The sequence below is a fragment of the Stegodyphus dumicola genome, chromosome 5, assembly GCF_044657685.1.
Source record: "Stegodyphus dumicola isolate Sdum_Otavi_A_Nest chromosome 5, ASM4465768v1".
In the NCBI taxonomy this organism is placed as follows: domain Eukaryota; kingdom Metazoa; phylum Arthropoda; class Arachnida; order Araneae; family Eresidae; genus Stegodyphus; species Stegodyphus dumicola.
The window spans coordinates 183,366,794-183,392,663 of record NC_140772.1 but is presented as its reverse complement, the minus strand read 5'-3'; the positions used below and the strand labels follow the sequence as shown (position 1 = coordinate 183,392,663).

Here is a 25,870-nt window from a genome sequence, read left to right as displayed (position 1 = left end):
TTCAAATGATCTATTATCATTCAACATAAGTTCAGTAGCTGTTAAATCTGCAACCTCTTGAAAACTGTCTGATGCTTATATTTTCCAAATTTATCATTAAATACTAATCACTAGGTTAACAACATTTGTAAAAATACATAAAGGATATATATATATTAGATAGACAGAACAAATTTTTGTACTAAATTGTGAAGATTTTCTTTTGAACATATTTACAAGGTATTTCAAAGAATAAAACAACACTGTTTTTAAAAGTAGTTTAAAGTAACTACACTGTTTATATTATATTAGTAAACGTTTCAAGAAAAAATAGTGCCATTTGTTCATTTTTTTCTTTAGTTATCCAAAAATCATCTAAAATAAAAGCACAACATATCCATGGAAGAAGGCTAATATCAGATGAGGATACAGGAACTTGCGTAGTATGAATACAAAATACCTGAATATAGTCTAAGAAATTATTTAAATATTTGAATTAAATACAAGTGAATCATCTGCAGCTCCCATGACTTTACATCTCAGTTACTTATATATGGCTATACCTGAAGAAAAATATTTGAATCGCGAACAAAAATTTAAATCTGATGAAATTCAGAAAATTGTATAAATTTGATAAAAAAAAAAGCATCACCGCCAAAATAACCGCTATATATATATATATATATATATATAAAAACTAGAGTAGATGATTCAAGAGATGTAAGCAAAATGAACTTCGATAAATGATAAAAAGTCAATCCTTGACAATGATTTTAGACAAAAGGGTAAAGTAAACTGATGCAGTTGTTGCTGCTTTTATTTGTTTGTTCTAACAAACAACTTGCATTTAATAACATGGGACTGCATATATTTTCTCTTAACATGCACTGAGAATTTTTTTCACCTGAAATCACTGCCAAACAATGGCTAAATTATCTCTATTATTAAAACACACAAAATTTTATTTACCTTTTATGTAAATTTGAAAGTGAATTTATATTTTATTCAAGAGACAAATGTATTAACACAGCTCAAAAAATTTTATAACAAAGTTCTAAGTATACTTTAAGTATTACCTCTAGGAAAAGGAAGCAGGGAATCGTAAATAAGAGCTGGTCAAAATTTGATTTTAATTTCAAAATTATTTTTAAAAAAAGATTAAAATAAGGTATTTTGAACAAACTAAAATTTCTTGTGCAAATATAAAAGAACATTAAAAATACTGATAAGCTACAAGAACAAAATATTTTAATCCAAAGAAATTTATTTAGATTTCTTTTACATAGCTGAAATCAAATATGAAAATACAATTAAAAAAAAAACAATACAAAAATTTACTATGCCCACTCCAGTTATAATTGTTACATCAGATTTAATTAAATACCAAAAGACATGCAAGAGTTATATTTCTCCTCCCCAACCCTCTGTGAAAAAACAAATCTATTACAGTTGTACTTGTAATCCTAATTTTCAATATACTGCAAAGCTTTAAACATAATTTAGTAATGTAGCTATGCTAGATATATTTTATAATTTATTTCATGTTACTAATGGGATGTGCAAGAAATGAAAATAGCAAAACTATATATACAGTGAAAAGAGGACAGAAAGAAAAGAGAATAATTTCTTAAATTATACTATTGCTTCAAAAGTTTTGAATAGTTGATTAATTTAAAATACATTATATAGAGTAAACATATTCTTCAAATATTATTTATCTAAGATGTTTATGTAATTATGAATACAGAAGCAGTTCCCTATAAAAGCAAATAAAGAAAACAGATTTATATGGGAAATTCTAAATAATATCAAATAAAATGCTGCCCTTCAACTATTTTATGAAGATTACAGAAGTGTAATTTCACTCTTCATAAGAAGACAATGTGGTTTTAGTTTATTTAAAGTATTTCTTATTGCCAAAAGTATGATGTCATGCATAATTAAATTTATTACAGCTGATTAAGGACTTTGATCTTTATTTGTTACTGCACAATGTTCAATAATTTAAAAAAGCACAGTTGTTATTTATATAATAAATAATATAGGCATACACATATCAAACATCAGGTAATGTAGTCTTATTTTATAGCAACTCTTTTTGCCTCAGACAGTGGAATTATTATCATATTCTTTACAAAAACTCTAAAAAACAAAATAGTTTTAAGGCTTATTTTATTAAAATAGGTAAAAGAGACGCAAGCCTATTACAAAGAAATGCAAAACTGAACATTTGCTAAACATTTATTTCAAATAAAAAAAAATGGCTCAATGCATTTCAAGTTTCTTTTTAACTCAGGTTATTATTCACCATTGTTGTTCTTATAAGAATTTTTTTAAAACAGATATGAATTATTAAATTAAGACTAAATAAATTTTCGATTTTGCTTTTAATTTATTCGTTATATAAGAATATTCATAAATATATTTCTAAAAGTATGAAAAACTACCCTTATTCCACATTTTGCATTCATAAAAACTAATCATGACACAATACAAATATAACATTTTTTTCTCTTTTGATTTCACAATACTGATTATAAAGGATATATGTATTATCAATCAAAATAAAAAGACACTTCTCTTACAAAAAGGTAAAACAAAAGTTGTTGACAAAATGAATCAAAAATTCAACTAGAAAACAAAGTGCCAGTAATAAATTATATTTTCCCTTTTAGTTAAGCTGAAATTAAAATACTTAATTTTACACAGTGATAAAAAATTGAGAAAATTCAACAACACTTAAAAATCTTTCAACATCTATAAAAATTAAATATTTCATGTGCATAAAAAACAGTGAAAGAAGTATACTGACAAAACATTTCAGTTAACAACAAATTATTTTAAATAATTATTATAACATCAATAATTTACAATAAATAAAACAAATTACGGAAATAATTGAATTAATGGAAAAAAGATAAAACAGAACTAAACACATTTCACCAGGAGAAAATATTTATTATAAATGATATAAAAGTTTCCTAATATAAATTCATCAGTTTATCAGATAAACATTTGTTAATAAATTAATAAGCCTAAAAGAGCACCATTAACACAGATCAAAACATCATTTGTCAAAAGAATATCACAAAATAAGCAATTACTTATAGTTTTATAATTCTGAAAATAAATGAAATTTGATATGTTTGAATTTCAAATACATTAAAATGGATTTTTTAATGTTTACAAGTTTTAATAATCAAGCAAATTTATATAAACAAAACTTCACCTTACATATGACTGAAATACATTGAAATAGATACCAAATTCACAAATAACAATATTTTAACAATGACATCATGGACAATACAACCATCAGTTGGAAAAGTATATAAATCACACTCATACACGGTATGAACGATTGGCAATAAAATACATGATTAAAATACTTCCCCCATAAGTAAAACAAACAAAGCTGACCAGCCAGTAAAAGGATGAGAACCTTTTCCTTTCCCAGTTTTATCATCATATTGCTCCCATATAAAACCTGTTCTTTTATATTCTTTCAAAATGTTGGTGACAACATTCAATTTTAATTCTTCATATAATTTCTTCGCTTGATCTTTATATGGACCTTCTACATTGCTATAATGATTCAAAGCACGAACAGCAAGGTAATTAATGTTAATCCATATTGCACCTCTCCAGTATGGTGGGTCATGTTCTGTATTATATTTCATATAGTATGGCGAACTCTTGGCAAGAGATCTTAGACCATAATTTGTCCATAACAATCTTGGATTTTTTAAGTCATTTAGAACTTTGTTCAGCTTAGGATTGATTGGATCAATTATTTTCAATAAAAATGGAAACAGACTTACACAACCAAAATTATCAACGAACCTAAGAACAGGGTCATCATTCACTACTCTATAGGTTATTGTTTGAGGTGCATCCTGGCCAGCAACATAAGGTAACTTTTCTTGAGCCAGTCTAACATTTTTTGAATGGAAACCATAATCACTATATGATTCAGAATTTGGAGACCAGTGAAGCTCATCCAGCAGTTTATTATCAGATAAGTAAAGATAAGTATTGCGATATTTCTCTGATGGTTCACCTACATACTTAGAAATATCTGCTAAAACACCAGCTGCTAAAGCAATCCAGCATCTTAAATCAACATGCCTCTCATCAATAGTTGGATGAGTAGCTCGTGGATAATCATCTAAACCAGATGTTAATGTTTTAGGATTAAGCTCAAGATCAGTTTTTGGATCTCGTCCTCTCCACCTGTATGTTCCTGGAATCATGCCATTTTGGGTTTTGTTATACCATTCAAACCAAATTTTAAGTCGAGGTAAGATCCTTTTCAGGTAATCTATGTCTTTGGGAATGCTTCCACTTTTCATTTTTGATAAAAGACTTTCAAGAGTTAAGAAAAATGTGGGAGGATTCGCATTTATATTTTTCTGGACCACAAACTCTGAAGGTACACGTTCTCTAGCTTCTAAGCCCAATATTTGCTCTCGTGGTATCCAACCTTCCACGTTCATCAAATCTAACCAATGCCCTATAATATCTTTAGTAATTTCAGGATTCCACTGTAAAATTAAAAGATTATGAAAGCCTTCATCCCATAAAAATCCTCGGGGGAAAAAAGAACGTGAGGGTACAGCTGTATACAATGGGGCATTCCAATAATTTACAGGCTCTTTGTTATGAATAGATTGCACTAAAGAGGAACCATAAAAATAGCCAATGCCTCCAATCATATTGCTCAGAGCTGCCCAAGCAGCTCTTACATCTTCAGAACTATAATTTTTGCTACGAAGCTGAAAAATATTTTCAAACTTTTCTTCAAAATTTTTCATGCGCCTATCCAACTCCGAGTTGTAAAAAGATCCAACTAATTTCCAATGTCGATCAGTAAAGCTAGCAGATTCAAAATAAACTTCCATTTCAAATGGAGGAATAAAAGTCACTTGATAAACAAAAAAATTTTCTTTATATTCTTTATCACTTTTCCTTGTATAAGCTGCTGCCTCTCCTATTAAACCAAGTATCTGCAATTGCATGCGTTCTTTGGCTTGGAAAAGAGCATGGTGGCGTAATACCAATTCTTTTAAATGTGATAAACTTAATGCTTCAGCAGCAAGATAATTATATTTGAGAATAGTCTTACTGGTTTCAATTTCACGGAAATGGAAAGTGAAATTACCAAGTTCATCTGTATATCCATGAACTGAACGAAGATGTCCTTCATGGACCACAGTTGGTTTCAAGAAACTATCAGGATTAGCATGTACATAAAACATTAATGATACTGGCACTGGAGAGGAATTACCTTCCTGTAAAAAATTAATAAATAAAATATTAGTGACCAGAACAAACTAAAAGTTACAAGCAAATGAACACCGATAAATAATATTAAGTAATTTAATTCAGATTTAGTAAAATCAGTTTTTAAAAACTAAGTGTAACATTAAATGGCAGCATTTAACATTTAGTATTTCGTAACTTGTGAATGGGAACAGTTTGAAGGCATGTAAAAATAGAACAATGTTAGTATAAGTAATATATAATATTCTAGGCTTATAGTTTAAACAGTTAAAAGTGCACCCTCTTTAAGTTTTTCTAATTGACAAAATTTTCCAGTAATACATTTCAACAACTATTCCCATGAATTAAAATTCATAAATTATTTGAATTTTTAAGAAATTTTATTGTGAAAATTGTTCATTAACAATTTCAATTAATCGGTAAAATAATTAATTTACAAATCAGAATTAAAAATAGAAAAAAAAAAAAAAAAGATCATTTTAAAATTCTTTTTACCCCTATTTCTGAACTTAAAATAGACAAAATTCAACCTTAGATGGGCACTATTTTCATAGGAAATCTCTACATGCATTATGGGAGACAGATGTAAGTCTCATTTCTTTAAGAAGAACGCAAAGAATATTCTGTGATATAAACTAGAAGTGCATCATTTAATAAAAGAAAAGAAAATTTTGAAAAAAGGACAGCTGTATTACTGTTTACTGGGCAAAACAGAAATCAAAGTAATACACAGTTAGTTATATGATGATAATGTTTTTTAAGGTTAAAATACTTTTCAAAACACTGAAAAAAAATTTAAACTAAAATCATCATAAATATATGGCATTTTGTTAGATTTTATATATATATATATAAATCTAAGAAAATGGCATAATGAAAGCAATAGGTAAATTTCTTTTCTATATGTTTGACATCAACTGGATGTATTTTAATTAAAATTTTGATTACGAATATTACCAATTCTAAAACTATTTTTTAATTTTATTAGTTCAATTTACTTGTATTACCATTTTTTCAATGCAATTGAGCATGTGGGTTTAATTTTTTGCTTTTAATTTGAATTCCTATTTTGTAGACACTCAAAGGCATAGTGAATGAATTTGTGAGTGTTTTAAAAAAAAGACTTAATTATAAAATTCAATAAAAAAATTTTGAAACCACTCAATTAGCAAAATACATTTGGATTACGAATTTCAATAAAAATTAACTGAACTGAGATTGGCCATTTCCCTGATGAACTTTGAATGTCGAGCAATTAATTATTGTTTTACCATTTTTATAATTTAAAAACCCAACCTAAAAAATTTTTACTCACTTTTTTGCAAAACATAGATTTTATGTCTTACATTTTGAAATTAAATTTTATGGTCCTAGGATGTGGATTTTCAATTTAGTTCTAATTTAAATACAAACTGTTAAAGCTGTTTTGCACTTAATATCTTGTTTTCACTAAATTATATTCAAATTTTTTCTAAATCACAATTTTTTTAAAATTTATTAATTTGTTTTAACTTACAATTTTCAGAGTTTAGAAAATTTAAGATTGCATCTAAATTATTAAAAAAAATTTTTTTTTAATCTTTTGTGTCTGGATGAGTAGTGGTTTATTTTCTTATTTTATATGCATACATACCACAAGCTGAAGAAGTCTTTTAGTTAATTTTACAGAAACTAAAGTTAAAAAGAGTGTTCAAAGGGCCAGTAATTATTAACTCCAGATTTCTCTATTTCTTCTTTCCTTTATATATTTTAAAGTGCCTCTTCTTCCAAAAAAACTTAATAAACAGTCAAAACTAATTAAACTTGATTTCATCTAACAAACAGCAAAATAAAATCAAGCGAAATAACGAAAAACTAAAAGATTATAATTTAAAAGCTTTAAAATAAAAAATAAAAAAAATTAGAAACTGGATTGAAATTTAAACATAACTTCAGGTTTTTAATGATATGGAAGGTTTTATGGTAATCTAATTCAGCAAATGAAGAACAGCACTAAATAATTATAAATAAACTAAAAATATAACTCAAAACCAACAAAAATTAATTATGGAAGATGTGATTGTATTCATGTTCTTTTGTTTCAGTTTGAATGATCTACATCAGTGATCTCAATGTGTATTTGTTGCAAATATGGTACTGCAAAGGTTTCTAGATTTTAATTATTTGAAGTCTGAATTTACATGATTTTTATTTACACAAAAAAAGAATATAAATAATGCATGAAAAAACTGATAAATTAGCTAATTCACAACGTGATATAAATCTTACTTAAGGATATGATGATACAGATCTTATTAACTTTTATTCGTATTCATCAAAAAATAAACTCATTTTTGAATTTCTGCACTCTGAAAATAATTACTTTGGTTGGGAACGCATTTACTATGTATTCCCAAATAAAGGTCATCAGAGTTTTTTCATAGTTGAAAATTAATAAGAAAGTAACCCAATTGATCAATGTTCATCTACAGCGCATACTGAAGATAATTTCTGGTAATTTCTCTTGTAGAGACATTAAGTATTTTTGGAAGTAAGCAAGATGAAAAATTAGTAAACTCCTTCGCCGGGAACTGAATCACGAACCTCTGGAATACCGGCAAGGCGTGCAGAACCACTACATCACGAAGGTAAGTTAGAAAGGTAGGAGAAATACCTTATATACTCCCCCTTTTAAAGGGTGATTGGGGGTTTTTAGGGGACCCAATCGCCAAATCCTGGGTGAGGAGAATCATCATCCATCACCCTTTTAGTTCGGGCACTACTGTAGAGACATTAGGTATTTTTTGGGAGCAGGAGAGATGAAAAATTAACAATGCCGTCTACGGGAATCGAACTACGGACCTATGGAATACCGGCCCAGCGTGCAGAACCACTACACCACGAAGGCACGCTAGGAAGGCGGGAGAAATACCTTATACTCTCTAAGGTTAACTTTATCTGAATGGAAATGTGATCGAATATTATGAAATAAAGAAGACTACAATTTTTTTTTGCATACAAACATATGCATTTTTACATATGTGTCAAAGAAAAATTCAATAAATAACAGAAAGAGACTAAGTTCTTGTTATTTCAAGTTTTGTCTACTTGGTAACTTTTTTCTGAAAACTCATTTGTTTAGTTAGTAAATTATTTAATGATTAACTAAATATGTTAGAGCTATATGAAAGAAATATCGGTCTAAGAAATTAATATTCAGCTATCAATATATTTCAATTACAAAATGTGACCAATAAAGATGTTTTACATATACCAAACTTTAGATTTTAGAAAGAAAATAAATTTAAATTTGAATTTTTTCCTCTGCAGTATTATCATTATTGTTTATGTATGTTTTGATAAACATTAAGTTAGTAAAATTTTTAATTCATTTAAAATATCTTTTACTTTCTTAAAAAAAATTATAACTATTTGTAGATTATGCCTTTGGCCTGCATGCAGTTCGAGTTTGAGGCCACTGATGTTTATTACACTACAATTACAAGGATTATTAAAAACAATGCAAGATTTTAAATCTGAAATAAGATGTTTAAGGACTGATAAAATTTAATTAATAGGAGAGAAAATTACTAAAGTTAATTTTGTTAGAATATGAATAATTTTATAACTTATAATAGTGACAAATTAAAAAATAACAAAATTATAACAAATGCTTTTAATAAGAAAATGTTCTTGATAATAGTAAAAAGAAAATTCTATTAATCTATTAGAATCTATCTGTTAGCTTTCTCAGGAACAGATGAATAAAAAATGGCAATAGCTTTTGTTTTAACTTTCTAACTAAAACTTGACTTTCTAACTAAGAAAGGCAATAAAGAACATTTCTTTAGGCAGAAAATCATAAAAGTGATCTATTTTCTGTTCAGCTAAATGACCTGTACCAGGAAAAAAAGCTAACAAAGAAATATTTTATTGTTCTGAAGTGCTACTTATTGCATGTTATTAGAACATAAAGGTGAGAAAAGAAGTTGTGATTAGTTTAGATCAGCAGGCTTTTTATAACTCTAAATGTACTAAAGTTTCTCCTCACTCATTATTGATGCTGCATTCCTAATTTTCTTAACTTAATATTGTATAGTTCAATACGCTAACTGCCTGAAGTTCTTTCCAAAGCTTGAGAGAGAGGAGCTACTAAAGAATTTGGTGAAGTTTCAGAAGTAAAAATTCAGTAACACTATATGAAGTTTAAAATGTGTAATATTTTAATAGTTAACCTTTTTAAAATTGGATGGGAATTTTTTTAAATTGATAATTATCATATTATAAAAAGAAGGATAAATAGAAATAACAAAATTTAACAAATTCTAATCTGAAAGAAATAAGAGAGTAAAAATAATTAAAAGTAACACAGAGGTGTCACGAAGATGGCTACAACTTAAATGAAACCAAGAAGAAGAATGATAAATTCTCTCTTCCCCCAAGCCAACAGTTGTCAGAAACAAAATAACAATAAAACATTCACTCAGCTTATTCCTACTTAAAATATACTAACCCTATTGCTATAATGAATACCATCATCTAGACATACTGGGGAGAATTACCAATCATGCAGTAGACAGATTAAAGACACTACAGCAACTGTGGTAGTAACCCAAGTTACTTTGAATGCTGTAGCGGTAAATGCAACTGCAGTCTGGTTGTTTCTTTCTTTCTTTTTAAATTTCTCTTTCCATGGCTAATTTTCTTTATTTGGGGGGGGGGGTATCTTTTATTATTATTATTATTATATATATCTGGTGGTGGATATTTTCTAACTAAGAGGATCAGTTCCTTGGAAAATGTAACTGATATTAGCTCTTTTCCACAGCTCTAACTGAGTCATTTTCTTACTCAGTTACTTACATTCCTGACTACAGTCTTTTCAATACTACACTTTCAGAACACTTTAATAAAATATGATTTCTAGAGCACATTAACATAATAATTATACATTACATTTTTTACTTTTCAGCAATATTACATAATTCTGAAGGTGAATGATAGATTATATTTCTGAGATTTACCAGTATCTTAGAAGTAGATAAGCTGATGGTTAAAATCATAATTACAACAAATAGGCAAGAACTTATTGACAAACAATGGCCAAATTAGCTCCTATGATAGCTCTTCAAAGCTCTGGATAAGACACAAGCATCAAAATTTTTAACAATACTGTTATTTCATACAATTCTTATTTACCATATAAATCTTTTTTGCAACTGATCTCTAGAGGGAAAATAATAAATTAATTAAATTATTACAAAAAATATGACTACCCCACTTTCTTTATAAAATTATATATTACTACATATCACAGCGAATTCAAACACAAAGTTAAGTATAGCCACATCAGTTATTGAATTTTTAAAACATTTTCCATCTCAGTGAAAATGGAAATTATTTAATTTATTATAAATATTATTTAGCTTTTATCAGACATTATTTAATTCTACTATAGTAACATTAATTAAGATAAGTAAAAGAGCAGAAAATAAAAACACAAATTAAAGAGTTAGAAAAAGACAAAATAATCAAAGTATAATTTATTGGTATGCTTGCAGCTGCTACTTGATTATAGATGGTAACGTACACTGCACAAAAAAAAAAAAAAAAAAAGAACAGTTCTATATCTCTCATTCTACTGGTACGATTGACAAAATTCAAATTGCGTGTTTGATGTCACGAAAGCGCGACGTAGGATATATATTAGATTTATACTTATATAGCACTATTCTAACATAGGCATTTTGATGCAAAATCAGACTTTTTCTGAAAAAACATACCAATCTTTTTACATATTTCGATTCTACGACTTAAATTATGCCAGACTGTGAAATTTTGTAAAACTCGTATGAGTAGTTTTTAAAAAAATTAGCTCTCAAAATTTTAGCTCCTCAGTGTTAATTCAAATTGGCATATATTTATTTAAACTTTTTGATTTTTCCTTTCACATTTCGAAATTTAGGCTCACTAAAAATAAAATTCACCCGTTTTTGGTGTTTTATCTTTAAAATTTCTATTTTTAAATAATTTTTATAAATTTTTTGAAAAAAATTTTGAATTATAACCTATAAAATTTTTACCATCATCTTAAAGTAGGTGTAGTTCTAAGCATACCAGCAAAAAAATTAGAGTTTTTTTATTCAAAATTTTCTAAAATATACATGAATTTACATATTTTCACGTTTTGAAATTCAGCATTTTTTTTTTTTTTTTTTTTTTTTTTTTTTAGCGATAATAACGCCAAATGCGGTTTATGCAACTTTTGTTGCATTGAATTGCCATAGCTATTTTTAACCTTAAATTTCATATAAATTTTTACAGAGAATTAATTATATGAAATTTTTTCCCTCAATGATGTGTAGTAAATATTTATTAGTACTATATGAAAAGCTATTTTTTTTAATTATAGATGATATTATTAAAATTTTTAACTTTTTTTTAATTTCTTTTTCTTCCTTTTTTTAAAAAAAATATTTGTAAGAGTAAATTTTTATCTTCGCCATGTTATCGTCTACTACTTTACTTTGACTGAATTTAAATTTAATTGTATAAAACTGAGAAAGTTCGTTTGATGCTTATTTCCACAATGTTTTTAAGCAAACAGGATGTTGACAGTTTGGGTCATGTCCCAGCTTTAAAAATTATATACATAAGTATAAAATTTTACATTAATCTTCTTAAAAAGAATGTTTCAAGTAGCTAATTTTCTCTTGTGTTATAGATTGTATAAAAAACATGATCTTTAATATGATTTAGATTATTTGTAGCCAGGTCACTCAGTGATACAGAATAAACACTGCTGGACTTTATTTCTTTGTCATTTAGCAAAAAATCTTTTAATTAAAATATTTATCCTTTGGACTTTTCTTTAAACTTTATTTATAGTTATAATGCCTAGAAAATGAAAATCTGTCTTAACTGAAATGACAAGAATGCAAAATTTATGGAAGTGTAACAATCGAAAAATCTTAATTTTCTTGTGGTGAGCACTGAAAATAAAAATGTAGAAGGAAAGAAGAAAATTAGGGAGAAAAGTAAGCAAAAATTTGAAGGGAAATTTGGCTGTCAGAAATACCAAGGTGTTTTAAAAAGTTGGATGCTTTTGAATATACTTTCAGAATACTTCATGGAATTTGGGTGTTCAAAGAGAAAACACTTGGACATGTACACCAGCAAATACCATCAACTGAGCTTGTGCTAACGAAAAAAAACAAAAAAGGTAAAATTGCAGATTAAAGTGAAGAGCAATTGGTTTTTGACTATATGTTTGTATAAATTTAAATTATGTTATGGAACATCATATCATTATAAACAGAGAATTCTGTGATTTCTTAGTCAAATTATTTGAATATTCAGAAATTTATCCAGTGATGTATGTGGATGTCACCTAAAGGTGTGAAACCAATCTTTTCTTTCATCTCATGCCTTCAAAATGCTTAGAATCGAAAGACTCATAGACTCTAACCAAATGCTGATGAAATGGATTATTAAGTTACAGCAAAGCAGGGCTCTTTGCCTAAAAGAAGGGAAGCCTTTGTGAAGAACTTTCTAAGGGAAAACAGCTGGCATACATGTTACAATGAGAAAAACCATGAAAACGCCCATGCAACCAGCCCGTTCGCCGGGATTCAAACCCTGGAGCGAACTACCAGTGTTCAGCAACTTTACCGCTTTGCCGTTTGTGGGCCTTTATGAAATGGAAGGCGATAACTTTATTTAAAATGAATGTCAGAAATACCAAGATGTTTCGAAAAGTTGGATGCTTTTTAATATACTTGCAGAATGTCTGAAGAAAAAGAGCAAGCCCTTAAAAAGAAAAAAATTAATTTTTGCATAAAATTTAGTATTTTTTAAGTTTAAAACTTTTTAATCTTATGATATTTGATTCTTGCGATTTCAAAAATAAAATATTTAACTAAAATATGAATAACATTTTAAGAAACTAAATGTAGAATGATAAAACTGTGTAAAGCAATGAGTACAATGTTAAAGCTATATAAGGTAATTCTCCCACCTTCTTAGTGTACACCGCCCTTCGTGGTGTAGTGATCAGCACACTCAGCGCATAATTAAGAGGTTCACGGTTCGATTTCGGGTGAAGGCGTTGCTAATTTTTCATCTCCTTTGATTCCAAAAAATACCTTATGTCTCTACGGCTATTTAAAGCAATATATGCAAGTCATCCTAAGTTAAAATGTTGGTTATACATCTTTCTCATTTATGTACTTTATCTGAATGGAACACTGAAAGGCGTGTTAACTGTGCTTTACTGTATTTTCTCTTTTAATATACTCAGTTTTCAGATGCATTGTAGTCTGGGACACAAAGTATTCTTCCGAAAGAAACGCAATTCAAATAAATAAAATGAAATCCTAGAAAATTTATATTAATAAATATATTTAAAATGCTCAGTTCGAATGAATAAATAGACAATTTTAAAACAATTATCTGAAGAAACAATGCAACATTGGTATGTTATTTCAGAAAAAGTCTGATTTTGTGTCAAAATAACTTTGTTAGAATAGAGCTATATATAAATCTAATATATATCTAAGTCGCGCTTTTGAGACATGAAGAACACAATTTGAATTCTGTCATTTGACCCAGTAGAATGGGAGATATGGAACTGTCCCCCCCTTTTTTTTTTGCGCAGTGTACATCTGATAATGCATTGTGCATATTTTTCATTTCATTAATAAATATCCATCCTTTTTCATTTTAATTATTATTAAAAACTGAATTTTGCCAAAATTTTACTTGCAATATTATTTTTTAAAGAATACTTAGTGACTGAATATTTTAAAAATCACTCTTCATTTTTTAATAAATTAAGTTATAAACTTTGATTTACAGCCACTGTGCTCATAGCCCTCCTTACTTTATACTCTGGAATTAAAACTGAGCTGTAACTGTGATAATAAATATGGTTTTGATATCTTTCATCTTCCTCTGACATGTTTATACTAAGCAAAATGTACCTTATTACTGACTGACTCTGAATGCTGTAATCAAAATGTGAACATAGCTTTGATTTACTTTAGTAGCCGTGACAAGCACAAATTATGTATGAAAATTCCAAGATACTTTTGAACTTTTCTTTACCTATAACAGCTTAAAAATTACATTTCATGTAAATCAGCCCATTTTCATACAATCTAATTATGAGGCTTAACCTGCTTCTAGTCTCTTTTTTTCATGTTATTAGACTTAAGTTACATCTGATAATAAAGAATAAAAAGTAGATCTGGTTCACTAAAACTTATTCTAAACAAGGACAAGCACATTGAATTAATTCATTTTATATGGTACAGCTCAAATATCACACACTTCCTACTAGCACTTGAAAAACTTGTTTCACAACATTGTCATATTTACTTAATAATTTAATCTGCAATGAAAATTGCCATTACAACTAGAATTTATATTTTCACTATGCCCACAAAAAACTAATGCATTTTTTGATAGTACAGTCAAAAGTCGTTAATCCGGACTCGTCGGGTCTTCGGCAATTCCGGATTATCGATTTTTCCGGATTATAGATCATCAGTTTAAATCTCGTAAGATGGCATGCAGAAATTCTAAAATTAAAAATATGAAACCGTAATTTATGAAATAAAGAACAATTATGATCTAAAGGGTATCAAAATTTACAAAAAAAAAAAGTTTAATATTTATTTGTTTACTATATTAAACATTTCTTTCAATGTAAGTTGCTTAAGTTGCTTCGTTTTATGTGATAATACTTTCTCTTTAATTATATATAAACAGACATAATTTTTTGTTCAGTTACAAAGTTCCGCTGTTTAAGTCCCGTAATTGCTGTGTCGAGAATACCGACTAACTTATCAATCGAAATTTTTTCATTTTTACTAACCTCACTGTTACCTTCTTCATGTCTTTATCCATTTTTTGCAGCAATTCCACTTTTTGTTTGATGGACATCGAAACACACTTTCGTTTTGTAGATCCTTTGGGAGCTCCAGCATCGGAAATTCTATTTGACATAATCGAAAGTTCAAGTTTACTTTTATAAAATTGCTCTTACAGTCTGCAAAAAATAATAAGCTGGATCCAATTCGAAGATTAAGGAACAACACAATCATCAACATCAACTGAAATAGATAATTAGATAATTTTAGCTTATACCATCCATTATAGATTAAACGTGCACGCGAAAACGTATTCTGTGCTTGCGCACACGCAAATGCGCAGTCGTAAAGGTTTTACACGCACGCATAAACGCCTATGCGCATGTGTCAATGCGGCGCATGCGCAGAAAGTTTTTAAGCTTTGAGGTCCGGATTATGGGTGTCCGAATTAACGACTTTTGACTGTATAAGGGTATTTGACTGTATGTATGTTAAATAACCATCCTAAAACCAATTTCCAAAAATTTGCTTCACATCAGATTTGTTCTTCGAGGTCTTTATAAATAGTCAAATTTTTTCCCCATGTTTTGGATGCAGCACTTCCACATGTAATATGGAATAACTAGAGGTTTTAATTCTTACCATTACATTTTCCCAGTACCTGAATGTCAACTACAATTGATAGTTTGATATTAACCAACAAGGTTTGCAATATGCAGCATCCAATAATTTACAGTAACACTACCAATGTCAAGGGACTTGCCCATATTTCATCAAGTATTTTCAAACCAACAATTAATAAAGCAGCTCTTAAGAGCTTAATATAGCACACAGACTACTATAGGATGTAGAACACTTAGCTGTTGTGATTTCCCCTTTCATCAAATGCGCATATGCAATCTAACCAAATCTATTTAGTGACTGAATATTTTAAATACTTAGTGATTGAATACTCAGTAATACTTAGTGACTACTATAGTGATGACTTAGTGGTACTATTTGGTCTGTGATACCAGTAATATGTTAAGCTTTAATACCTTCTCCTGCTTATTGTAAAAAAAAAAAAAAAAAAAACTGCAGAAATAGACATTTTCTCTTATAGTTAATAGTTTTCTCAAATATTATAATGTTACATATTTTGTATTTAAATATGTAGTTTTAGTAGAATTATAATTAAAACTGGTGTATTTTCCTGTCCAATGCAGCACGAGACAAATTTTAAGAGAATGCTATGCCGGAAAAGTAAGAATACGAGGGCACGTGCATTTAACATTGAGTAAATGGATATCTCAGTAATTTTTATTGAAATTGAATAAATGTTATTGACCATTATGTTAACTGTAACTGTAATTTCATCCTTTTATTGCTTTTCAGTAATTTCGAAAGACAAAAATTACTAGAAATATTTCCCGACCAGTTGAAAACTAAAAAAAGCCAGAGAGAGAGCATCTCAGCTCAGTTGCTTAGTTACTGTTGTTGTGAGTTGTTATTTCCACGTGAACTGAGAAATTTGAGTTAGCTTTCTCTTTAGATATGCTTTGTTTTGCATTGTGTTTTAACATTTTTAGTAGTTTGAAATATAACTACTGATTATACTTCGTGATATTGTGGACACTTGTACGGATATCTCTGAGAAAATGTCCAGTGTTCTGATATATTTCTTTTGATAAGGATAACTTTTATCAACCTATTATCGGACTTGTGCATTCAATCTATTACGAACCCATGCGCATGCAACAATAACATTTGCTACACTAACAGAATACTTGCTTGTTTGGCAGTTAATCTGATATTCCAAAACTTAATTCATAAGCATTCCTGCCATATTTATTTATATACTTTGCATATATTGGGTATTGTTATAGGACCTCCAGATCTGCACTAGAATTATGTGATCAGTGTTTTCATTTCTGTGCTAACTTTGATGCTTTCTATGCTAAAGATTTGAATGCATCTACTCAAAGCCTTAATAAGGCCCTCAGTAAAATAATGTAAAGCCAAAAGTCTTTAATCCGGACTCGTCGGGACTTTGGCGATTCCAGATTATAAATCAGCAGTTTAAATCTGGTAAGATGGCAGGCAGAAATTATAAAATTAAAAATATGAAACCGTAATTTATGAAATAAAGAGCAATTATGATCTAAAGGGTATCAAAATTTACAAAAAAAAACTTAATATTTATTTGTTTACTTTATTAAATATTTCTTTCAACATGTGCATGCGTAAAGCATACATTACGCATAGTCGAAATTAAAAAATTGCAACCAGAAAACTATTTGATGTGTATTCGTGATATTTACAATGATGAGGAAATTGATTTAAATCATATCAAAGATGGAGTAAATCGAGATGAAATATTACATTTAGTAAGGAATTATAAGCCAAATAAAATAAAAACATCTGCTCTGAAGATAAGGATAGTGCTGACAGATCAACTTGCGCCATGACGTCCCCTCCCCCCACAGAGCAGCGTGAAATTGATAAACAGATTTCAGAATGGTTAAAGAAACAAAGCATATGCCTTTATCCATTTTTTGCAGCAATTCCACTTTTTATTTGATGGACATCGAAACATGCTTTCGCTTTGTAGATCCTTTGGCAGCTCCAGAATCAGAAATTCTTTTTGACATAATCGAAAGTTCAAGCTTACTTTTATAAAATTGCTCTAACAGTCTGCAAAAAATAATAAGCCGGATCCAATTCGAAGATTAAGGAACAATGCAATCTGCAACATTAATTGAAATAGATAATTAGATAATTTTAGCTTAGCTTATACCGACCGTTAGACATTAAACACGCATGCATAAACATATTATGCGCATGCGTAAAAGTCTTAACGCATACTGCGTTTACGCATGCGCAGAAAGTTTGTAGCTTTGAGGTCCGGATTATAGATCATTCCGGTTTATGGACCTTCGGATTAAAGACTTTTGACTGTATATGCAAGATAAAAAATATGAAAGTGAACTTCTAAATTTAATTCACTATAACCTCTCTTATTTTTATTTTATTTGGGAACTCCATCTCTCTGTCTTAGAAATAGCGTTATAAATCTAAAGTGTGTCATGCTAATTAATCATGCGATTTTACGTAACCCTTATGCAGATGTCTCTTGACCAATCACCTAATTGTAAACCAAAACTTAAAACTGAAACTTTTACCTGCCCATTTCTTCCTCTGCATTACTACTGCGACACTCACTCTCTTTTGGCTTATGCTTTCATCCTGTTAAGACGCTTCGCTACAATCATGTATGCTCTGCAATGATTGCTTATATAACAACAGTATCAAAATGTTTTTGGAAATAGGCGCAATTGGTGTGCTAAGTGAATTGTGGCCACAAAATGTGTATTTAAATAAATAAGGAATTTAATTCAGCTCGACTGCTTATTCTTCAAAACAGATGGACGCTGTAAGCATCAAGTATCTACACAATTAGTATTTCTACACATCTATGTCTCAGTATTCTTATTTCAGTGCTTCCAAAATTGTTCTGTCATTACGCAGATCCTTTGGCAACTCCAGAATCAGAAATTCTTTTTGACATAATCGAAAGTTCAAGCTTACTTTTATAAAATTGCTCTAACAGTCTGCAAAAAATAAAAAACTGTATCCAATTCGAAGATTAAGGAACAATGCAATCTGCAATATTAACTGAAATAGATAATTAGATAATTTTAGCTTAGCTTATACCGTCCATTATACATTAAATGTGCACGCGTAAACGTATTATGAGCATGCGTTTATGCATGCACAGAAAGTTTGTAGCTTTGAGGTCCGGATTAGGGATCTTTCCGGACTATGGACGTCCAGATTAAAGACTTTTGACTGTATATATCTACAATCCTCTAATAATATTTTTTTAAATAAAATACATTAATAAACAATTATTTTTTAATGAAACACATTATTACATATAATAAAAATATAATCTATAAAATAAAATTACAATTAATTTCCAAGTTTTAAATGTTAAATTTTTAAAATTCTAACACATGATAGAGAAACTTTTAAAATTAAAAATTCTCTTTATTTCTTTTTGAAGAATTTTTCATCTAACTTTTAAAAGCTACATTTTTATCATTAATACCATCATAATTAGAAATATCTGATAATGCCTTTTCACCTCAAAAATAAGATGAAATAAATAAGAAAATAAAAAACAATATCTTTCTCAAACCCACAAAAAACAGAAAATTAAAAAAAAAAAAAAAAAAAAAATTTAACACTATCATGAATATGTTATTAGAAATAGTTTTAGTAGAGCCATTCCAAAATTTTTGGAACATTTTGTTATATTATTGTGCAATTCACTTATTCTGGCAATTATTCCTTGACAACTAAGACCGCAATATTCCACACTGATGATTGCCCACATGTAGCACAAATCCTTCAATTTAATTTTAAGGGTCTAAATGCTTCATTGCACTTCCCACAATGCGATGACTAATAACACGATAATCATTAGTGCACATAAATCACCAATGAGCAACCAACAAGTCACCAGATTTTATGAATACTAACATCCTTCATTTTAATTTTTTATGTATCTGAATTTACTACACTCCCCATACCAGTACCAGTGATCTATCTTATGTATAAATACAAAAATATATATATATAAAATGATTATCATAAACAAAGGCTAGTTTTGTTTCAATTATTCGGTTAGATTACACATGCACATTTGATAACAATGCTACTATACTTGCAGATGGGCCAATACGTGTAAACAAAAAATTCATTGCATAGCACTAGAATTAATAACAAACAAGATAGGCTGCTGTGGTATTCAGTTTTATTCCTAAGTTTTATAATATTCAAAAAGAAGAGATAAAATTCGTTTATAATTAATAATATAATTTTTCTACAAAATTTTAAATTAAATTGGTACATATAAAATATCCAAGAAGGATTCAGGAATAAATTTAATAATTTACTATTACTTTTTTATTATTCAAAAATCAAAATTAATATCACTGCTTAATCTGGCCTATCTATAGCTATGCCACTTTTCAGAAGTCCTTTGCGTACTGTAACTTCTTATATAAAATCCATTATATCACTTTATCCATGTATGATGACATTAATGTCACACTGCATAATGGATTTATTAATGTATAAAATTTTATAAACTAAAAGTAAGATATGATACTGAATTGAATTTCAGACCAAGTACAATCATACAATGCTCCTATAAAATGGAAATGATAATGAACCAAATACAAAGTTATCACAATATGGCTTAAACTCCTTTGTATGTTGTTTTGAATAAACATATAAACTGCTTCATAAAAAAGAAAGAAAATATTTGCTTACTTTAGGCCGGACAGAAATCTTTGCCGTAAAATCTCCACCATGCTTTCCACCAACCTGCTTTACAAATGATGTCACAAGAAAATATTCTTTGTCTTCAATTCTCTGAATACCAAAATTCTCCCCATCATGCTCTAACCAACTATAATGTTTCACATTGTTCCACTGATCACACCAGTGCCGAATATCTATTCTATTATTTATTACTTTCTGTGTGAACCACATTATGCCAGTTGAAACTGTTTGTGCACTACGTGTTCTCATACCAAAATAAGTGCCAGGTCGGTATGAACCCCAAAATCTTGATGGAACATCTAGACCACTCTCTGTTACAACTTTAGGAAGATTTAATGGAGTTATCACAATATTTTCCAAATAGCTTTGGTAAAAAAAATATACAATGCTTAAAATAACAATCACAATATTCAAAGCAACAAATAATGCAACTTTGTTGTTCCATTTTTCGAGGAATGGACCAGCTGGCTTTACAGAGCGGACAGATGAGGATTTCTTGTGTTCTCGACTAAAGCCTTGTGATTTATTTTCTTTTCCGTGAACTCGTTGCCTGGCCATTTTCTCTGAAAGATAAATTTACAATTAGACAAAAGCAACTGATAAATTTACAAAAGACTTTAGTTAGATATAAATTCTGAATAAAACTCCATCAATTTTGATGGTAAACAGATACTCAAATCTCTTGCAATTTAAAAATGAATCATATAGAGAAAGTGAAAAATCAGGAAGTAGAAATGTAAATTAGTGGATTAATTATACTGAATTTCTGTCATTCATAGGACTAACATTATAATTTACAATTTCATAACTTTTGAAGGAGTTTAAATTTGCAGAGCTTTGAGTAATACAAGAGAGAAAGGAAAAGCAGCACACATCCCCCCCCCCATTCACAGACAAAACAAAACATGCACACAAAATTTAGCTATTCTTTAGAATAAAAACAAGATTCTGACATAATCCTTCCATTCTAACACAAATTTTAGTACATCTTATTCATAAAAGGTCTTTTTCTAGCTATTTAAACACCTACAGATTATTTACTGGTTTCCTTCAGATAAAATGAAATATTAGCCTCTCACATGAAACTTCTCAGGCTATCAAATAGATGAAAGCTAGTGTGTTCGTCAATTTCAGTAGGACTGTCTGTACAGACCATTAGGTACTTTATTTTACAGCAAAAGATGTGGAAAAGTGCAATACCCTTGACATGATTTGAACTCGACTTCATGATTGGCAGTTCGAATTATAGCATGAAGGCAAGGACAGAGAAAATATCTTACTTCCTTTCCCATTTAAAGGGTGAATGGAGAAGCAAAGATCCAGTCACTAAATCTTAATGGTGATGTATAATTGTCCAACACTTTTTTTATTTCATATGCCACTGTAGAGACCATTAGACATTTTTTATTTTGAAGACATTTTTCTATTGTAAAATGTGCAATGCCTGTGCCAGGATTCGAACTCTGGATCTTCCCTTTGATAGCTAAACATGCTTTCCAATTAAACCATGAAGGCATATCAAAAGGAGAGAGAAAATACCTTAGATAGCCATTTAATTTAAGAAATAAATGCCAGATCATTGCTCTTTAATTCAAGAGAACCTTTAAAAATACAATACGTTTGTGGCATATTTTATGCATGATGGTTTTGATTCAGCTGAGGAAATCAAACCATTCCTTTGCAAATGGATGTACACCCAGAAAATGGAACTCTGATTAATAATATATTAAGACTGGAGCTATAATGGAAAACTGCTGCAGAAATCTGAATATTTTCTTAAAAAATAGCTATGTAACTTCATTGATTTCTAAATATATCTGGAGGGATGGGAATTAATGAACCTTACTTTTCAATTTTGCCTAAATTCTCCCCTCCTATTTGGAAATTTTAATTATGATTTGGGAAGCTTAAACAAACATACAATGCTAGTATGAAATGATTAAAAACAATACAGTCAAAAGTCGTTAATTCGGACACCCATAATCCGAACCTCAAAGCTAAAAATTTTCTGCGCATGCGTCGCGTTGATGCATGCACGTAAGACCTTTACGGCTGCAAATATGCCTGTGCGCATGCGCATAATACGTTTACGCATGCGCATTTAATGTATAACGGACGGTATAAGCTAAGCTAAAATTATCTAATTTAGTTAATGTTGCAGATTGCGTCGTTCCTTAATCTTTGAACTGGATCCGGCTTATTATTTTTTGCAGACTGTTAGAGCAATTTTATAAAAGTAAGCTTGAACTTTCGATTATGTCAAATAGAATTTCCTATATATATTTACTAATATGTAAAGGATCTACAAAGAAAGTATTTTTTGAAGTCCATTAAACAGAAAGTGGAATTGCTGCAAAAAATGGATAAAGGCATATCCTTTGATTATCTAATCATTCCGAAATATGTTTATCAATTTCGCGCTGGTCTGCGGGGGGGAGAGAAACGACGCGGCGTGGCGCGCAATGAATTGGAAGTTGATCTGTCAGCACTATCCTTATCTTCAGGGCAGATGTTTTTATTTTATTTGGCTTATAATTCCTTACTAAATGTAGTATTTCCTCTCGATGTACTCCGTCTTTGATATGATTTAAATCAAGTTAATCATCATTATAATTCGCTTCCGATAGTGAAGAAAGTAACAGAGAGGTTATTGAAAACGAAAAAATTTCGATTGCCAAATTAGTCGGTATTCTCGACACAGCAATTATAGGACTTGAACAGCGGAACTTTGTAACTAAACAAGAAATTTTGTCTGTTTAATAGAATTAAAGAGAAAGTATTATCACATGAAAGGAAGCAACTTAAACAACTTACATTGAAAGAAATGTTTAATAAAGTAAACAAATAAATATTAAGCTTTTTCTTTTTGTAAATTTTGATACCCTTTAGATCATAATTGTTCTTTATTTCATAAATTATGGTTTCATATTTTTAATTTTATAATTTCTGCAAGCCATCTTACCAGATTTAAACTGATGATCTATAATCCAGAAAAATCGATAACTGGAATCGCCGAAGTCCCGACGAGTCCGGATTAATGACTCTTGACTGTAATAATAATAATAATAATGTAGTCATATTTAAATACTTTATTTAAAAACCATTAAAAATCTATTAAATCACCTTTTTCTTAAGCAGACAGCATAATTGAATGCAGTACTATAACATTGTCACATCAAATTTATGTATTAAGCACTCTCTAATAGCAATTTCTTTTACAACTTTAAAATTAACTTCATTGCCACTGTTAATTTTTTAAAAAAGCTTATCACACATGTCAAGAGACTAATGCAATAATAAATTGGTTCTAAGTAACTCACAAAATTTTCACTGGTTTACCACAGGCCAAGAAGCTATGGAACAATGATACCCCATTCTAAATTCTGGATGTTACTAGTAGTTCAAGGAAGAAAGTTGCATGGAGTTTATAGTTTTTTTCTATGTATAAGGAAGAGAATCAGTTTCTTTTAGAAAATTATTTGTAAAGCTGCTCGCACTGCTCAATCATTAAAATATAGTATAGTACTCATTGGAAGAAGCAGCCTACCAAGAGCTTGCTGAATAAATCCTATTTAATTAAGTTTATGAATTTAAAGATTAAATAAGAACCAATTTATATAAAGAATTTCCAGAATTTTTTTATTACAAATGTTAATATTTGGAATTCATATCTTTGATTTCTTTTAAGAGCTATTTTATCAACTTCATAAAGTTATTACAATTATAACTGCAGTGCTACCTTAGATCATAAATGCTTCACTTCATAAATAATTTCACTAATAAACTATCTAGACCAAACAAACAAAAAAAACAAAAAAAAAAAAAAAAAAACTCAGATGACAAATAGTGTCTTGAGTTATAAACACTCAAGACACACATGACGTTCTAATATGTTACTGAAACCGAGATAAGATTTAGCTAGCCCATTCTAGTTTATTTCAAAGTAATGTGTATCTGTTGCAACAAAACAAATAATTTCAGAAGTTTGGTGAACCTTGTTCGGGATACACAACCCCATAATGACAGAAATAGAGAATATATTTTACCAAAGTGATAAAAACAGGTTTAATGAAAGTATTGATTCCAGGTACTTCAAAAAAAAACTATTTTACATCAGGTAAATTTTTTTTTTTTTCTTCCAAAATCCATTCACCTAATTTTTCACAAGAAGATTCACTATCACTGCTCGATAAGCATCTTGTATGTCTTTTATGCCTTGGAATAATTTCACTACCATTATAACTTTCTAGTTTGATATTTCTTCATAATTTTTTCAAATTCCCCTTTATTGCTTAAAGTAGGGGTCTTCAACCCGTGCCCTGCTGAAGGCATTTTAGTGGCCCCACATTTGAATTTAAGGAAGCATTGAAAAATTGGTACCATTCGGTTTTGAAAGCCGTAAAAAATCGCCAAACTATTGTTGATGCCAGTGCTGCCAAAAATAATTTGGGAACCCTAACGCAAGAAAGGAAGTATAATAGTAAACAATTATCTAGGATTATTGTTTTAATTTAGATGAAAGTTTAATTTCATATAATACATTTTTATTATTTTAATTTATATAAAAAAGGCTAAACATGACTGAATGGAAGCATGAGAAGAAATAACTACTTAAGATCCTTATTATAATTTATATAAAAATTGCTAAACAAAACAGAATGGATGCCTGCATCGCTATTTCGCTACCGACTTATCACTGAAACATAGTTTCATCTCGTTGGTTGTTCAAACATAATTTTCTATACTGAATGATGCCTTTTCTTTGAAAACATTTTCGGTTAAAGTACAGAATCGCCCACTTATTTGTTTGCCGCTTTTTACAACGGCAAAAACAATTGGATTTTTGTCAATTTTCGTTTACTTTTTAAGTGAAAATTGGTTGATGTATACATAGATAAAGTCAAGGGTGTGCGTAGTGCCATTTTTATGCAATTCTGGATTTTTTTTTTTTTTTTTTTTTTTTCTTTTAAAGTGAAAATAGGTCGATGTGTACATAGATACCCAGTATATGCAATTCTTAAAAACGTGTCAAGCAGTGGGTGATTCTACACTTTTCAGAAAATTCTATTGCATACTTTTCGTCATGGGCAATTCCCAAATTGTTAAATCCATAGGATATCAAAAAAGAATTTAAAAATTAAACTAGTATTTCAATGGCGTTTTAAGAAATATGGAACTATATAAACTTACACAATCTGAAATCAGAGCGTACACTAGATTTGGCGCGCTGTTAAATGGGCACGTTTGCTAGATTAGGCGCTTTTGCGCATACATTTTCGCTGCAATTTTTTTACGGTCCTCAAAATGGAATAGTACCAAAAATTTTAAGAAATTTTGATTTCAAGAAAAATTGCCTTGTCAGCTTTTTGTCGTAAAAAAAAACTTTCGTTTTCTCTTATTCTTGATATTTAAAGCATTTTATTGAC

The 25,870-nt window shown here is 29.1% G+C and overlaps 1 protein-coding gene across 9 annotated transcripts in view; it reads right to left on the bottom strand.

Moving 5' to 3' along the window:
- Window positions 1-1,210: 1,210 nt before the first annotated feature.
- Window positions 1,211-25,870, bottom strand: part of GCS1 (mannosyl-oligosaccharide glucosidase) — a 38,110-nt gene continuing 13,450 nt past the window's right edge. For 5 of the 9 annotated variants that reach the window (XM_035371651.2, XM_035371650.2, XM_035371637.2 and 2 more), the window contains 2 exons: window positions 20,433-21,007; window positions 1,211-5,270 (listed from right to left, as the gene is read on the bottom strand). In XM_035371651.2, coding sequence (XP_035227542.2) covers window positions 3,360-5,270; window positions 20,433-21,002 — 2,481 coding nt within the window. In that variant the 5' untranslated portion in view covers window positions 21,003-21,007 and the 3' untranslated portion in view covers window positions 1,211-3,359. Of the gene's footprint in view, window positions 5,271-20,432; window positions 21,008-23,406; window positions 23,493-25,870 lie in introns of all 9 variants that reach the window. The other 4 variants (XM_085817444.1, XM_035371652.2, XM_035371643.2 and 1 more) reach the window with 1 other exon arrangement.